We start from the raw sequence: 18312 nt of genomic DNA, 5'->3' as shown, positions 1-18312 counted from the left end.
TGAAGGAAAGACACAATAATTTAGTTAAAACGCTCATTACAATAATTTTACCGTACACCTACAATTTGTTTTCACAGATTTGTGGGATACGAATGGTCTTAATTTTGTTTGCATGATTGATATTCGATTTTTTATTATTAGGCGTCCAAGTCTATGTAACACAATATGAATAATTAAAATAACCCATAATAGTATTTAAAATCCATATTTATAGTGTTTAAGTCACTTTTTACACAGCCTCTTCGGCTTAGATTAAAGCTAATACATTTCGTGGTTTCGTTGTAGTGAAAACCAAGTTAGTTCAATTGATCTTTGATGTCTTAATTCTTTTATGTATGAACTGTGTTTTTAGGGTAAACAATGGTTTATTAATATTAAATAGTAGTACTCCAAGTAATAGGTATACTATATATTAAGTAGATATTAAAATTGAAATTATTTTCTTAAACTGTGTAATTTAAGCGGTTTATTTTGTTGTATAAAATTTAAAAAAAAATGATTTCTAACTGATGCTATGTTTAAGAAACTATTAGTTGACTCTTAAAATTTCTTTCTTTCTATAATTCCTTCAGATCACACCGGGGTTTTATATTATTATTATTATTTTTATATTAGATAAAAATCAAACTACAGTCTAAAACCAGGAGTAAGAAATTACTTTTTTTTAAATATTCTGTGATCCACTCATCGCACTGCACTGTACAACAATATATAGAATGTTGTTAAATACACAGTATATAACGCACATTTTCACATGAACATGGCATTAATGAATTTATTTTATTAACATTTTAAACAGTAAATACTATTTCTATAAAGGAAAAAAAACAATAATAATACAACCTGAAGTCTTAGACTATTACTTAACTAGGTATCATGAGTTAACTGTTAGTCACTTCACTGGTTATTATGAAGAGTTCGATGGATATGCATAAAATGTTTGACCAAGCCGCCAAAGATCTTAGAGATTATTTAGAAGTCACCGTAGACGATTTGAACTAGTACATTTTATCGGTGTGATAAACTTCTTTCGGTTTCGACTAATTAATTCGTAATGTTTTTAGTAATTTTTTGTTTATTGCAAGACTGAAACGTAATATTTAAAAAAATGTATATTTGTTTCACATATTACAAAATAATATTAAGGGATATGCATAGGAATATTAATTACATTTCATGAAAACTTCATGCATACTTTCAATAGGAATAAACGATTGACAATAATTTATAGATTATTTAATTAATTTGTATAACTGCCGAAGGTTTAATAAATATAATACATGTTATAACATTTTTTTAATTTAATTTTTCCATTATACTTTGATTGTAATGCAATATACATATATATTTATATACATATATTAAATTAATATATGACTTTATAAGTTATCTGAAAAAATTACTATTTTTAAACTTGAATAATTTCGAAAGCAATTTTATAAGATAAAGTCTGTATGGAAAGTTGCGGAAATCGGTTAATAGTATTTTCGCTTAATACTAATTAGCGGTTTTACTATTTCTTTTTCCTTCCTTCTTTAGATAGACTATCTTTGGCGTTAGAGGTTTCTGCCTTATAAAAAGTTGCTTTGTACAGGTCATGTGTACAGTGTACTCTCAATAACGCAATAACGTTTTTTTTTTAAACATATATTTGGAATTATAACAGTCAGTTAATAATTATAAAATGGAATTTTATAGTTGTACAGATTTTGTTAATTTATAAAATTTATTTGACAATAGCTATTATAATAAATTGCGAACAACTGTTGCGGCTTTGGATGAGGATTGTTTCGAGTTCTATGGTGGCTGGATTTTCAATTATTCTTAGACAGATAATTCGTTTTATAGTATGAATTTGATTAAATTTCCTTGGAATTCGTTACGGTACGTACGTAACACGGGTTTTATCATTTGCCGCATCGTACTCGAAGCCAACAGAGGCCCAGAGTTCACTTAAGCTCGAGTTGACGGTAGAATCTATCCGATTTTCAATTTGTTGCATTACTTCATGGGGATTCAATATCATATTCATTGTCCGGATTTCTTGCCCAATTTCGGCACTTACATTGCTATTTTTCGGTCTGCAAAATTTATTATAAAACGTACGCAAGCCTCGTAAGGCGGTGTTCATATTGTTTTCGGTAGCATTGATTATTAAGTCGTGGTAAGTTTTGTCGCGTGATGTATCATCGAAAAACAAGGTGCTGTAGAACCTCTTGAACTCTTCCAACGTTTCGGACACGCCATTGTCGTACGTTGTTATTGGGAATTCATCGGTAATACACGAAAGCGTGGCCAGAACGCGCACCGCAATTCGGTCGATATTTTGGATCATTTGCCTAAACTTGGTTATACATACCGCGGTCGTGGCGGGATCTCCAATGACCTTACACTCGAGTACTGCGCCTATAGTGTAACGGTAACATTTGTTTAGAGCGCTGGCATACTGACAGCTGAAAAGCTGATGCGCTTGACGGATTTTACAACCCGCGTTTCTGACGGTGACTAGTGGGTGGCGCCTTTGAATTCTGTAGGTTTCTAGTATATCTTCGGCGGTCACGAGGTAGCGGGTGTTCATCCATGGCACGGCTATCTTGATACCATCGCGTTGCGACATATTCCTCCAACCGGATAAACTGAATACATAATTCAAAGCATCGACATGGTACTGCGATACCGGCTCTACTGTTGCTACTAAACCGGCCATGTGAATCGTTAAAAAAATTTGAAAAATATGACGTCCGGCTTTCATTTTTTATAATATACGACGATCACAACGCTCTTGAAGTACAGGCTTGACTAATACATCCGTTGCAGAAAAATGTACCCCGACGATTTAATAAAAACCGAACAAAGGAAAATTGAGAGATATTAAATTCTTATTGCGGTATGTACAAACTATAGACATCGGTTGAAATTATTTTTGATACTCGTCAATCGGGTTCGCTGCATGTGAATATTTATTCAGATGTTGCTATGAGCTTGAAATGAAAAAAACACAAAAGAAATTGGTGTCTTAAATGAATTTTTTTTTTTTACAAAAAGTAATTTATAGTTTGGTTTTTGGTCGAAAAAAAGTTTTCATTAAAATTATTTTTATTTAGCTATAATATTATCACATAACGTACTAAATACTAATAAAATGTATGCTGCTGTACACCTTTAGTCACATAACTATAGTAAATGTTAAAAATATTTATTTTCTTGCATTTTAGAACCCTGATTTTACATTAATTATAGATGAATTTTTAAATGTAGGATACTCATGTACAAATACATAGGTTTGAAAAAAACAGGTACGTGTAACGTTCTGATGACTTAGGCTCGACTAAATTTGATATTGTAAAATAAAACTCAATTAAAACAAAATCAAAGTTAAGTTATGACTTATGTCTATAAAAAATAATTTTGTTTCAGGACAACAGCTCGTGTTTATATAGTCCCAAAAGACCTAAATTAACTTCAAAATGTTCTTAATAAATTTGTTTTCCCAAGCTCAAACTCAAAGTATTTAATTTTGTCTTTTATTATGTCTTGAACCCAGAAAATACCATTAACTCTTTTTACCCATTATATTTATTTGGCAAAGTTTAAAAACTTAATGTATGAAAACTAAAGTATCTTTCCTGAAAATGTTCACTAAATAAACAGGCGCGTCGTTCTAGGGCTGTGTACATAGTTGTTTTAATACATATATATTCTTTTTAAATTGATTTTTTGTAGGTATTTTTCTACATTCATATAATAAATATCAAGTTTTAGAAAAACAAGTCAATCCAATTACAAAATAATGTAGAAAATTGTCAATTTTGTTTGGCTTTCGTGTGTAATCTTATTGATATAAATTTTCATAATTAAAATTCAAAGACTATAATAAATCAGAAGTTGATAATTTTTCGGAACAAACTTATAGTTTTAAGCTAAAGTCAATAACACCTAGTATGTTTTTTCAGCTGTTGAAGAAGTATTACATTTTTAGATATTCGTACATTGTCAAAAAAAAAAAATGTAGGGATATACACAACACGGATTTTTGTTACTTACCTATGTATTTGATAAAAATATCTTTAAGGCATCTTCAGTTTAACAAATTATTCGCCTTCGTTTTTTAGGTTTTGCACCTATATACCTTGTTATTGTGAAAATGCAATGGTTTGTTAAATAAGCCATAGGTTGATAAATACTAAGAAACAAGAATACTATTATTGGATTTGTACGCATTGTAGATGTTGTATTTTTTTGGAACTCCTATCTTAATTAATTCATAAATATATATATATATATATAAATCCTCAGAAAATTAAAAAAAAAATCAGTTTATATGTCGACACCGACAAAATTAACAGTCATTTGATATTAATTGACATAGTATCTTATAAAATCGTCTAGATCTTCTATCCAAAACGCCACTTAGGTACAGATTTTTTGAAATGGAAAATATATATTGATATATTTAAAGATTATTTGTTTAATATTTTTTTAAAATATAAAATCTTAAAAAAATAAAACAACCGTTTTCTATTAAATTTTAAATTATAATAACTAAATTTTAACTTAAATGTTTCATGTTTTTTTTTTGCTTACAAACATAAATCATAATATATTGTATAATTGTTGAATAAAGCTAATACGTTTCATTGTATTTTTTAAGTAGGTATTGACTAAAAAAATATAATTTTAATGTCCAAATAAAAATAATAATGTAAAAACAGTTAAAATTGTTGGTCATCATAAATGTTTAATAACTTGCATAGCGACGGATAAATTAAAATCATTACTTTAATTTTTACATCAATTTGAACACTTTTGCTCTTAACAAAATACAGTGATTCAGTGAATTCAAAACTGACAATCCAATTTGTATTCGATATCGTGGAAAACAAATTGACCCATTCAATTGCATTTGTATTATGTTTGTTCTTGTTATAATATTTCATTTTTACTAAAAGTCCGACTTTAACAAATCAATTTCAAGTATAAAATATTTATTCATTCGTTTTATTATAGACTTGAAAGACATTTTTAATTAAATAGAAATAACAATTTGTAACTAAAAAGAAATAGTAATTTAGCACTATTTCAGTTTGAATTTTGATAATAACATAAAACGCGCGCAATTCAAACGGGACTATTTTGATAACAGAATAGTTGGCGCGAAAATATTTTGGCCTTATCATTAACGGATAAGATAACTATTGATAACGTCTCCAAGTGTTCATTGTAATTTGAAAATTTTACCTTTAAAAAATTGAATCGCCTACGGTTTATAGAGTTTTCTGTTTTTTTGCTTTGTTAATCCTTAATCGTGTCTAGTTTCTACTATACGGTATGTTATTATTGTGTTGTTTATTTTTGATTGTGATTAGATATTTCCTTAGTCCGTCAATCTCTCAGTTAAGGAATTTAGATGTATTTCCTGCGTACTGATCGATCGGCTGATGTGATGAGGAATCTTAAAACATATTTGTATACCTTGAAATCTTTTCCGGGGACGACTAGATCATTTTATATTATTTTGAACTTAAGAGTGTCCAGTATTCAATTATAAAATAAAATATCACCAAAGAATCACACTTTAGATAAAAACAAATGAAATAAGTTGTTAGGTCGTCTTTTAGATAATGGAGAATTCAAATTTGCTTACAGATTCCTTATCATATCAGTAGATATATTATCGAACAGTGTAGTGTGTACCGTTTGAACCAAAATACGTCTAAATTGCTATAAATATTTTGTTGGATGGACCTAGACAGAATAAATCACTTTCCAATTGGCTTTATTTTGAAATTTATTACAAAGCATAATATATTATATTTGTAGACAAACACAACTGTTCAACATGTTTCCAAAGTACTCTCCACATAACATACCAATCAAAACTTTGAGCATTATGTATGAACATTTTCGAATCTTGTACGGGTTCTTCCAGTAAGTTATGTTTTATGACATAAATAAAAGCGAATTTCTAAAATCATTTTATTTGTTAAGTGTGTTTAAGACTTTTTTTTAAAAAAAATTAAAGAGTAATACAATATTTTGTAAAATTGTTATAGTGTATTAGGTACTGGTTTTTTTCAAAGTTCTAGTATACAACATTGACACTAAAAAATTACCCTAAATGTGTTGAAACTCTATTTTTTTGTAAACATTATTAATAATTTAATGTATTTTTAAACGAGTAATACCCAATTACAAATATGAAAGAATAGATAAAGTGTACATAAACACAGAATTAACACAAAAATAAAAGTATACAGCTGACAAATAAAATGGATTTCAACAACACAAAATAATAGATAAAGATAAACAATATTTACACAATTAGATTATTTAAATAAATAACAAAAGCTTCTATCAAATTTTTAACAAATAAATCAATATTATTTTTATTTACTAGTCGCATTATGCGATTAAATAGGGCATCACGATAATTTTGTTAGTACATTTCTAGTACATTTTTGCCCTGTTTTTAATGTATGTTTTTATTAGCTGTTTCGGGTTCCTAATGTTGATGAACAACCAATAATTATCGAAAATAAATACATTGGTGAAAAAAATTAACTTGTCAATATCTAATAGTCATCAACGAAGTACACAAATTTCATTTTATTATGTGTAATTTTTAATATATTCATTTAATTAATGTTTATGTCTTAGCCATTATAATAACATTATGTTTTTTATTATAATATATTAATTAATAATGAAAATACATTTTTTACAGAGAGCAAACCTTATGCGATGTCACGCTGATATGTGATGATGGCGTTCAAATTTTAGCTCATAAAGCAATTTTAGCATCTGCAAGCCCTATGCTGTTAGCAATGTTCAATGGTGGCTTTAAGGAGACTAAAGAAATTAGTATGCCTATTAAAGATATTGAGTCTGGTATATTGACGTCAATTGTAACTTGTGCATATACATTTCAGATGGATATCCAGGAAAATAATATAGAAGTAATATAATGTACAAAACAGATACCAAATTATTTTCATTGAACACATTTATTGTTATAATATTAAATTTAATTTGTATTTTAGAAACTATTGAGAGCTTCTGAATACTTTCAATTTAACTATGCTAAGGATTTATGTTACGATTATGTTAAAAAAAACATAAACGTCAATAATTGTATTAATTTTATGAGCTTTTCTGAACCTACATCACAAAAAGGGCTATACACTTATTGTTTCTTGTATTGTTTAGAACATTTTAAGTAAGTAGTAAAGATTGGAATTCGTTTGAGAACATTTTAATATGTACTACATTTTTGATTCCTAGAACAATTCTGGAAAATGAATCGCAAGTAATAGAATTATATGAATTAAATTTTGAAGATATTACTAAGCTCATATCAAATGATCATTTGGTGGTTGAATTTGAAGAAAAGGTACTTTGGCAAAATAAAAAAATACAATTACTTTGATTATTTTGAATTGCATTTATGAGATATTAATACTCCCAACTGAAAATTTAGTATCTAAAGTTTTCTAAAATGTTGAAAAAGTCAGAAAAATCTGTAAATTAGATAAAAGTTGTTAAGGGGTACAGATACACAAAGTTTATTAGACCAACTTTTTTAATAATTTTTTAACTACAAGTATAAAGAAATGAGATCATTATTTTTAGTTCACATTACTCTATTTAATATACATTTGTCTCATTTTATTACCCTCACTTGTTTTTTTACAAAGATTTTATTTAATAACGATTTATTTAAAAAATTGTGTATGATTTTACACATATGTTAATATTTGTTTTAGATAATTGATTTCATTTTTGAATGGATAAAATATGATTTAGAGGAACGAAGTAAATATTTATCAAATTTACTTAATTATTTGAGGTTACCTTTAATTTCGAAAAAAGCAATACTACGAATATGTGATGAACCATTGATGAGAAGCCAACTTGAATGTGTGTATTTAAACCTGATGCCTTTCCCACTATTATATATAAATTATAACATATAAATACTGAATCTATTTACAATTCACATTTCAAATTATTTTCATATTACATATTAGTGTCCCATAATGGTTTTTTATATTAGCTTAATATTTCTAGGTTCGTTGGATATCATGAAAAATTATTTATCTGTCGATGTTGATGAAAATATTACAAAAGCAACAATGAGGACACCTCATTTGTATAATCCAAATGTATATAAATATTTTTCTTACAACTTATTTGTGGCATCCTACTTAGTAAAAATACTTTATGATAATCAATGTTACGTTTTTTTTAATATTGTAGAAGTACATATATTATGAAATCAAACAAATATTTCAATAATTTTTTCCATATATTTTGATTATTTTATAATCTAAGGAAATATATTTACGATATTATAAAATGTTACTATTTTTGCCAAACATATTTTTGCTATGTAGATATCTACATGTAGAATACTTTTTACATTTGTAGAAAATGAAATATGTAATACATTTTTTTCAGTTTATTTTTGCTATTAAAGGTCAATCCAATTGTGATGATTCTTATGTAATGTTTATGGATCTGAGGCGGGAAAATGATCTTAATTGGAAATCATGTGATTATTCATTTTTTTGTCCACCCCATCGAGATGCAACTTTGGTCGTTTCGGAAACTGGAATACTACTTGCAATTGGAGGATATAATGAATTAGGAAAATGGAATAATTGTGTTGATGAACTAGACCTTACTTCTACTACAAAAATGTGGATACCTACAACGCCTTTGCGAAGATTACGATATTATTTTTCTGTTTGCACCCAAGGAAAATATATATATGTGGTGTGTATCAATTTATATTATTTGGAAAACAATATATCTGAGTCCAAAATACATGTAACATATTGAAAATATATATTTAATATGCGTCTTTTTACTCTCTATTCCGCATAGGTAGGAGGTGAAGATACTTTTGGAGAAACATTAGATTCAATAGAATGTTATGATACATATTCGAAAGTATGGGCCGAAATAGAAGAGCCAATGCCAAACGGTCGGAACTTATGCAGTTCAATAATTCACAACTCTCGTTTATATGTTGTAAGCATGAAATTGTATTTAACTTATTATATACATGTATAGAAATTAGTAGATTAATCTATAGGTTTTAGTAAGTGACAATTTGAATAGGCTTATGGTTTTGTATACATTATTTATGTTATATTAACATGTAGCGCAGTGTTTTACTTAGGTGACATATGAAATCTGAAAAACTTATTATATACATGTATAGAAATTAGTAGATTAATCTATAGGTTTAAGAAAGGTGCCCCTAATATAGGTTTTTGAGGTGCCCCTAATGTGGGGTATCCTCCTCATGTTAATCATGTGTATAGTTAATTGTAAATAGTTTATAAAAATGCTCATTGTAAAATATAATTTACAGATTGTATGTTTTTCAATAAAAGTAAAAAAAAAAAAATAGGTTTAAGAAAGTGACAATTTTAATAGGTTTACTGTTTTGTATACATAATTTATGTTATATTGGCATGTAGTGGCGCAGTGTTTTACTTAGGTTACATGAAATCTGATGTTAGGCTAAATTGATCTTATATTTATAAAATAAACTAAACACGAGGTGTTAAATCGTCCCCAATAGTACCAGTATCCTATTTACCGAAATAAAACTATCCAACAACCTAACAAGCTAATAACCATGACAAAAAAACCTAGTGTAGTTTAAATGTTGTATATTTCATGTAGTTGACTTTTTATTCTATGACGTTTTGTAGACTTGTAGATATAGATGTACTATTAAGTAGTATAGAGTGCCATAATATGCACAAAAAACGGTGGTGTTAAATGCGATATGAGCAGCTACTGCTTTATTAGACATAACAAGCGGAGGAAATGATTTATATTTATTTCAATTTGTGCAAGTGTAGAACATTATTGATGTCTATTAATGGACGTGTTTTCTGCTACACAAATAAAACTTTATCCATCAAACCAATAACAAAAGCTGCCAAACCTAAAGAAATAATTGTAATTGATTTTACGTTTTATATTTAATGTAGTTCATTTTTTTTTCTATGAAGTTTGGTGGATATGATAATAGTGGTGGTGACAACTTTTTTAGTAGTGTAGACTGCTATGATCTACTAAAACGATGTTGGATACAGTGTCATCCTATGCCTACAGCTACTGCTGTTGTAGGATGGGTAACGATGGGCATTTCAGATAGAGAAAATGATATTTATTTATTTGGCAGTTATAAAAAACTCAAAGGCGCTTACAAAATGAACATAAATGATTCAAAATGGGATACCCTACCTGATATGATCAACCGAAAAAGGTTTGCAAGTGAGTAATTAATCATAATTTTGTTTGAGAAATATCATCCGAGTATGATTTGTATCATGTTCGGGTATATCCATGTTGTCGTGTCATTGGCTGTCTGACCTTTCAAACCTATTTCGTATTTAGAGCGATTGTCAATATTTCACTCTTGTGACTATACTGTAGTACTGTGGCTATCGCTTTAACACAGCAATTGGTTAAAAAAGTCAGTATAAATAATGACAACATGAAAAGTTCCGAAAATTATGAAACTAATATTTTATACTATGAAAGATTTACCTCGTGCATATGATATATTTATAATACTTTATTTTAAAATGCAGATGCCGTTACTATTGAAAACGATTTATTTGTTGTCGGGAAAAATACCGTATGGTGGCTCACAAAAAATGATGAAGAACCCGAGGGAGTCTTTTGCGAAAGATATATTGCTGAAAAAAACATATGGCAAGAGATTGTGTCATCAAATATATTAAGTGATTATGATCATATAATTTGTCTTAATGATGCGAAATTGAAAACATTTAATATTGACATATCATAAAAATTTTAATATTATATACTATGAAATTATAAAAATATTTTTTTAAAAGATAATCAAAACTGAGTAATACTAAGCAGTGAATATAAATATATAATTGTTACACATTATACAAGTTTAATTTGTTTTTTGCTCCAAACACAAAGATAAAAAGAAACATCATTATAAAATTATATAACTGATTTTGATGGATTAAATTCTCAGTTGGCATTAAGGCTAAACAATGTTCAATAGGACAATATATTTTTTACTTTGGTCCAAAGATAAATACTTTGTGTCTTATAGATCATAAAAAATTGACTTATGAAAGTTTAAATTTATTTTCTCACTGTCTTAAGGTTTGCATCAAAGTGTTTGAAATTAAAATTTTTTTTAAATGTAATAAATATGTTGTGTCGTACTCGGAATAGTACTGTTGCTATGACTTTAGGTGACATACAATTAATAGCTCTGGTAGGTACAATTCGCCTTCTATTTTTTTTTTAATTTTAAAATACCTAATTTGTAATTATGAGAAATCATAATTACCCACTACTTAAAAAAAACCTTTTTTTTTCATATGTCCTTTTTTTAATTATCAAAAAATGATAATTAAAATCGCTTTTAGAAGTATGCAACGTTCAGTCCTAAGGTTATTGCTATTTTTTACCAATTTTTAAGAATATAAAAATTTTAAATATTAAAATGTTTAAGATTATATTTTTTTAATTACCCTCATTTGCCCTTGGCATCACTGACCATTTGCTAAAAATATATATTAAGATAATTTGTGTATACTATTTTAAGATATTGTGTATATAAGAAAAGAAAAAGAAAAAATATAATAACACAAAATTAGTATTTTAATAAATTATATTAAGCTATAAAATTTATAAATAGTAAATTTGACATTTGAATGATTACTTTAAAAGTTGTTTTAGCAAATTCCAAAATAAGGACGTTTCTAATTATGCAATTTGACTTATCTAAATGCTCATTCGAAAATTCTAATTATTCGTTAATTGAATGATGTACATTAAAAGTATTAAAAAGTGAAAAAGATGTGATGAAGCACGCTGTTCATTCGTGTAGCTAAATTGCCTTCACTTGACGCCTTTTTCTAAACAAGTGCGTTTATTGTCGACTGCAAATAAAATAACTTTGGAATCGCACACTTTAAGGTAGATTCAATGTCGAGATTAAAATAGAGACCACGGGTATATCTGAGTACTAAGAACTAAAAAACAAACCTGAGTCGGGTATTTGAAACATCACATGTTTGGAAAAACAAAAACAGAAAAACTCATTTGACAAAAAAAAAATGATTCATTTTGAATTTAATTGATAACGAAAAACATTCAACAAAAAATTAAACATACACTTAAAATGGTACATTTTTTTGTAACGAAAAATCTTTAATAAACTAGTTTTACTACTATTGTTTCGAAAATAATTGTGGACTTATTGAATATTATGATCAAATAACTATATATTAGTTTTGTACTAGATTACGCAGCAGGCAGCAGCCCACAAAATTAAACAAAAGTTAAAGACCAGTCACCAATTATTTTGAAAAATGACAAATTCCAAAAATGTTACGCCTTGGTTACCGAAATACAAAAAGTATACATGACGTACCTAGCCAATGTGTTAATCATACAGCGTGCTTATTGTTAAACGACCCCTGACGACCGTTGTTATGAACAAATTCAAATTTCTAATACTTTCGAATAGCAACCAAAATAATTGTGAAAATTGTGAAATTCCAAAAATGTTACGCCGTGACAACCAAAATATAAAATATAGGCATTTATTAAAAAACAAATTTTGAGCAACCGACGTTTAATTTTGAAAAATTGAATCAATTTTTAAAAAATGTAATCATATAATATGCTTACACTTGTAGTGTACTTGGTCAAAAATGCTATATAGTCCCTAGGAAACTATACATTTTAAATTTCAAAAATCAGTTTTTAAAATTTCCTTTATTCATTTATCGCATGGTCGTATGATGTAACTTATAGTATTTGGTAAAATAATTGTATCTTATAAACTTTGCCATGACTCTTAATAACCAAAATTCAAAATCGATTCATTAATACATTGTTTAACAATCAACATATTTTATCGCGCACAATATTAAAATAATAGTTATATATAGTACATTAGTATTTGTATTGTACAATTTTATTTTATTTTTTGTGCTGTGAAAACTAAATTGTATGCAGTGTGCTACATCATATTATATTTTTTAAAAAAAGAATATTGTGTTTAAATCAGTGAAATAAACTCGCTTTCTTCGCCAACGACCATACCACGTTGAATACACCAGTTCTCGTCCGATCACTGAAGTTAAGCAACGTCGGGCGTAGTTAGTACTTGGATGGGTGACCGCTTGGGAACACTACGTGCCGTTGGCATATTTTTTTTGCTTTTTACAACTGTACACTATTTTTTTGTAGTGTTGTATGAACTTAAATTGTACGTCCACAGGCGGATAGGCTTAATTTATTTTTATCGGGAAAATATATGAAAACAGCCGAACTCGCGGGAGACAACGCTCTGCAAACCCTCAACAGGCACAAAATGTGTTATTAGGTATACCTGTGAGTGAAAATCCCTCACAGAACTGCATTTAAGTTAATCAAATTGACTAGGTATTGTAAAATCAATACCTTTTTTGTTTCTTAATTAATATAAATAATAATAATAATAATACATTTTTTTCGGTTTTGTATCTTATACCATTGTACTCTTTCAAGTTTTACTCATAACCCTCACACACAATAGTCATTTAACCAATACATAGGTTCTCGCCAAAAGTTATGTATGACGACGAGGACTGGTCATTATTTTGATGGCATCTTATATGTTATTATTCGTGTAAAGTAGACGCGCTACTTCGTAAGACATTATAGTTTCGTTTTTGGGCTGAGGTGCCAAGGCTAACGCATGGTACATGCTAAAGTTCACTAACATCATGTTATTCTGTGCCTGTCAAAATGATGTTTGTATTTAACTAAGGCCATCTGTAAAAATGCGTAGCTTTTTCGTTACCCATAAAACAAATTGAAGAGTCATACTGCAACGAAAGCATTGAAATTCAGCACAGTGTTGTATCTGACTTCCACTTTTCTAGTTGTTCTTTATTGTCAAGATATTTCACAGTGAATAAACAAAAAAAATGATGTGGAAAATTATATTACTGTTGCCGTGTTTTGACGTTTTAGTGAACGCTGGTCTACTTTCACCATATTTTACGGGTTCTTCAAGCCAGGTAAATATAATCGAGTAATGTCTTTTAATTTATTTTTTAGTAGGTAAAAAATACATTTTACGTTTTTCAAAACTCCACAAAATGTGTTGAGTTCTTAGGATAAAAAATTTTATCATACTATACATTTTTTTTTAAATTCAAAGGGTGAAGAAGTGACCTTTTTTAACTTATACCCAGTGGCGGCTCGTGCCATGGAGCACTTGAGCAATGCACCACCTATTATTTAAAGAATATTAATTATTTTACAGAAATATAATACATAATAACATAATATTCTATAGTTGTACTATTCTAAAAAATAGTAAAAAAATTTAAAAAAATTTACTACAATAACAATTTAAATTTTTTTACAATTTTAAATAATATTTTATTGTAACATCGTTAATTTTTTACTAAAAAGAAAAGCGTGGGCCCTATTCAATAAATTCCCAAATAAATTTATCAGATAAATTTCATGCAATGTTTTATGTTAATTATTTTTTGTAATTTAAATTTGGTTCAATATTAGTGTGGGACGTTTCATAATACTTAACTCAATGAAATTGGACTTTGTTGAATAGGGCCCACGCTTTTCTTTTTAGTAAAAAATTAAAGATGTTTAACAATAGGTATTAAACATTTTAGTTAATTTTCAGTTGTTTTGAGTAAATTACATTTTTTTTTTAAATGTGCTACAATTAATTGGTAAATTGATCTTGCAGTAAAATTATTTTTTACTTTTTAGTTCACTTTTTTACAATTTTTTTTAGAAAAGCATGTTTTTGAAAAAGTTTTTTTATTTATTTATTTATTTTATTTTTACTTTATAGTCCTATTAAAGGTAGGTACTTAATAATTGCTGAATAGATTACCAAATTAATTTTGGAAGATTTGAAAAAAAAATTTAATTTTATTGAAATGACCCCATTTCAGTTGTAATAATTCATATTGACCTCTGACCCCCCCCCCCCTTAATATGATCGGCCGCCCACATGCACCAACCCCACTGTAATGGCTTTTTTTTTGTTACAGTCGAGCGATTGTCAACCTGTGGAACAAACAGTAATTGTTTTTATTTTATTTTTTTACTACATAATAAAAAAAATAGTAGGTACTAGATTCACATATTGTAAACTTACACTGAATAACATTTCAAAGATATGCTCACATATATTATTTTAAAATTATTACACACTTATAACTTTCTTCTTATTCAGCTTAACAGTCCACGAAGGACTTGAGCTGCCACAAGCAAGCCTCTCCACCGTTCGGTGTTTAATGCTAACTCAACAGACGCATTCAGATCCACCGTCTGAATGTCCTCCTCCACAGCATGAACATATGTTCTTCTCTCCTGGAAAGCACCATAAATTTTGTTTTTTCTTCGTTAATACATAGTCCCGCCCTTTTACTGGCTGCCAAAAGGTTAGACATTATCTGGGTAACATCTTGTCTGGAATTTCCTAAAATGACAACATCATCTGCACACGTCAATATCATTTCTTTATTCGCCACCTCCGCTTGATGACTATGATATATTTCTCTTATCACCTTTTCAAGCACTAAATTAAATAGGGTTCGGGATAAGGCATCTCCCGGAAATTTCACTTTAAATTATATTTTGTTATTGCACAGTTTTACCATATTAATGTATTTTTTCGGTAGATCATAAATAGGTAGATATATTTTCCCGGAGTAGATCATAGTGTAGTGTCATACGCCTGTTTATAGTCGACGAATACCATGTATAGGTCGTTGTCGAATTCGTAATGTTTCTCCATTACTTGTCTGAGAATAAGTATTTGATCCGTTTAGTGACCTTTCTTTTCGAAAGCCACATTAGTACCGTCCTATAATCTCTTCACCGTATGGAGTTATCCTCTCTAAAAGAATTGTAGATAATATTTAGTAACATTTGTCTAATATAAAAATTGCTTTATAGTTTTTTGTATCCAGTACGTCCCATTTTAAACACGGGGATTACATATCGACGTATTCCGTTCTTCTGGTATCATTTATTTTTCCTAATAAGATTGATCATTTCCCACATTTCGATTTTCTATGCTTCTCCACTATTCTTCAATAATTCTGCTTTCTCCTGGAGCCTTATTATTCAGCCGTACAATATTGCATGCAGGTCTCATCAGATGGCCTGGAAGCTGTTTTATTAAACAACATTTTATAGTAGTTTAACTCTTCTGCTACTTCCTTATCATTTGCTACTAATTTTCCTGTCTAACTTCTTAACATTCTAGTTTGTTGTTTATATCCTTGTTTGATATCTCTACTATTGCTAAAGAATTGTTTGGAATTGTATCTGTTATTATCAATTTCTGCAATCATTCTCTTTTCTCTCCTGAGAGTTTTGTGATTATTATTTTGCTCGCTGTGTATCGTTCTAAATTTATATTAGTCGGGTTTTTTTAATGCTATTTCTCTTAGTTTATTTTTTATGTCTACGGTTTCTTAATATTTCATCAAACCAGTTTTTCTTTTTATTATTTTTCCTAATTCCTAGGCAATTCTTTGCACTATTTATCACTGTCGTTTTTATCTTATTCCATATGTGCTCTACATTCTCATCATTATCTAGTCTAACCTCCTCCTTTCCTATTTTTGCATGGAATTCTCCTAAAACTTTTTTAATGCAATGATTAAATGTTATATCACATATTCTGTCTAGTTCTTCATAGAAGTTTTCTTTGATATCATCTCCCTTGTCTTCGGTTGGAGTGAAACTGTTTATAATAATTAGATTAAATATGCGTCCCGTTATATGTATGTAACACATACGCTTATTTATTGCCTGAAAAGTTTTAACATATTATGGTGAGCCCCTGAGGGGCTTAACTTTTAACTTTACTAAATGTTTAATTGAAAATCCACAGGCTGATTTTTTTTCATCGGCCACTCAATATCTCATAGGGTTAAATAAGAAATTAAAATGTTTATTCGTGTAGTTTTTATACAATGTGATCGAAATTTTTCACAATTTTTTTGTTTTTACCCCCCTTTCAACTTAGTTTTTTTGATAGCAACTTTTGAAACTTATATGGTAACGCAAATATTTCATTAACTTTTTAAAATTAGAATAATGCACTAAAAATGTATAAGTTATATGGGTTTAAAAGTTTTTATGGAAGGGGAAGTGCGGTTGGAAAATTAATGAGTGCAGATAAAAATAATACTGCAAACCACCTTTCCTCCTGCCCTAAACTTGAAGCTGGTTATCGACCAGTCAAAATGTTTAGTACATTATTCTAAATTTTATCAGTCAATGAAACATACATATACGTTACCATTTAAAAAAAGTTGTTGTCAAGAAAACTAAGTTGGAAATGGGGTAAAAACAAAAAAAGTTAAGTAAAATTGTGATAACATCGTATAAAAACAATATGAAAAAATAACATTTTCATTCCTTATGAATCCAATGAGATATTGAGTGGTCCATTATAAAAACAATCACCCTGTATACGTGTATTATTGTTATAATAAATAAAATTCTCTTATGAATTGTACCAGGACCCATACCCCAATTTTGTAAATTGGGTAATTTCACTACACAGTACCGGTGCAAATTGGACATCTTTGGATCGTGAACTTGACGTTGAGAAAATAGTAATTTTTATATAAAATACCACATTATTCAAAAACATGTTTAACCGTTTTTATTTTTTAAGAATAACGCAAGGGAGAAATTGAAGTTAAGTAGGTGTCCACCTGGTGATGTGGAAAGTCTTATTACGAACAGTAATTGGGATAACTGGCCTACTGAATTAAGATCACCTCAGGAACCTTTCATTAACGAAAGTTATATGAATGGATTGACATTAAGAAGCATTCCAGAACTATCAGCAGTAGTCGCGACGGTTTCTGACAACCTAGGCAAAGGGCTGAAATGGCCAGGAATTTTATTCTTTTTCAAGCATACTACGCTTATTTAAAACTTTTATTTGTTTGTTGAATTAAATAAAATAAGTGTGTTATATTGATCTAGACATTGATTTAATAACGCCATAATATTCCTTCCTCTATTTTGTTTATACTCCTCAGTGTTTAGAATGTTCTAAATTACTTTTTTTTTTTAAATGTGGTGATTTATTTGCTCTTATCGTTCAGATCTCAAAAAGTATACGTCACAAATAATATTTACCTTTACAAATTGGTAAAAGTGGTTATTTCTTATTGACGTGCGATACAAATCTATAGAACCAATTAGTGTCAACAGCACCCTGGTGGTACG

General features: G+C 28.5%; 2 protein-coding genes and 1 non-coding gene across 6 annotated transcripts; all 3 read left to right on the top strand.

The window, feature by feature from the left end:
- Positions 1–5208: 5208 nt before the first annotated feature.
- Positions 5209–10908, top strand: LOC126846605 (kelch-like protein 5). 4 transcript variants are annotated; one of them, XM_050586247.1, is made up of 12 exons: positions 5209–5326; positions 5821–5928; positions 6725–6861; positions 6930–6956; positions 7041–7216; positions 7282–7390; positions 7764–7917; positions 8068–8162; positions 8458–8775; positions 8887–9033; positions 10011–10296; positions 10617–10908. In XM_050586247.1, exons 3-12 carry the CDS (start codon positions 6832–6834, stop codon positions 10835–10837), a joined length of 1563 nt encoding a protein of 520 aa, XP_050442204.1. In that variant the 5' UTR covers positions 5209–5326; positions 5821–5928; positions 6725–6831; the 3' UTR covers positions 10838–10908. The 4 variants fall into 4 exon arrangements, with proteins under 4 accessions (XP_050442204.1, XP_050442202.1, XP_050442201.1 ...); XM_050586245.1 differs by having other exon boundaries at positions 6725–6956; positions 10032–10296; XM_050586244.1 differs by having other exon boundaries at positions 6725–6956.
- Positions 10909–13114: 2206 nt separating this feature from the next.
- Positions 13115–13233, top strand: LOC126847260 (5S ribosomal RNA). Its single transcript, XR_007687012.1, has one exon. It is a non-coding gene; the product is annotated as a 5S ribosomal RNA (ribosomal RNA).
- Positions 13234–13957: 724 nt separating this feature from the next.
- LOC126846340 (uncharacterized) lies at positions 13958–18013 on the top strand. The gene is made up of 4 exons (XM_050585663.1): positions 13958–14090; positions 15102–15131; positions 17592–17687; positions 17750–18013. Exons 1-4 carry the CDS (start codon positions 13998–14000, stop codon positions 18011–18013), a joined length of 483 nt encoding a protein of 160 aa, XP_050441620.1. The 5' UTR covers positions 13958–13997.
- Positions 18014–18312: the final 299 nt, after the last annotated feature.

Source organism: Adelges cooleyi, unplaced genomic scaffold (assembly GCF_023614345.1).
Source record: "Adelges cooleyi isolate 19-005CV unplaced genomic scaffold, UGA_ACOO_1.1 ACOO_flye_CR_arks_rails_tigmint_CR_PRNA_9, whole genome shotgun sequence".
Classification (NCBI taxonomy): Eukaryota; Metazoa; Arthropoda; class Insecta; order Hemiptera; family Adelgidae; genus Adelges; species Adelges cooleyi.
The sequence above is the reverse complement of the archived record's forward strand: the minus strand, read 5'-3'. Positions and strand labels throughout refer to the sequence as shown.

Excerpts from the sequence above, each read along its gene's own strand:
- LOC126846340 (XM_050585663.1), top strand. The coding sequence starts at position 13,998 with ATGATGTGGAAAATTATATTACTGTTGCCGTGTTTTGACGTTTTAGTG. Across the intron at positions 15,132-17,591 it reads GTCAACCTGTGGAACAAACA|GACCCATACCCCAATTTTGT; the intron begins GTAATTGTTTTT and ends GAATTGTACCAG. Across the intron at positions 17,688-17,749 it reads AACTTGACGTTGAGAAAATA|AATAACGCAAGGGAGAAATT; the intron begins GTAATTTTTATA and ends TTATTTTTTAAG.
- LOC126846605 (XM_050586244.1), top strand. The coding sequence starts at position 5,840 with ATGTTTCCAAAGTACTCTCCACATAACATACCAATCAAAACTTTGAGC. Across the intron at positions 7,217-7,281 it reads TATTGTTTAGAACATTTTAA|AACAATTCTGGAAAATGAAT; the intron begins GTAAGTAGTAAA and ends TTTGATTCCTAG. Across the intron at positions 8,163-8,457 it reads CTCATTTGTATAATCCAAAT|TTTATTTTTGCTATTAAAGG; the intron begins GTATATAAATAT and ends CATTTTTTTCAG.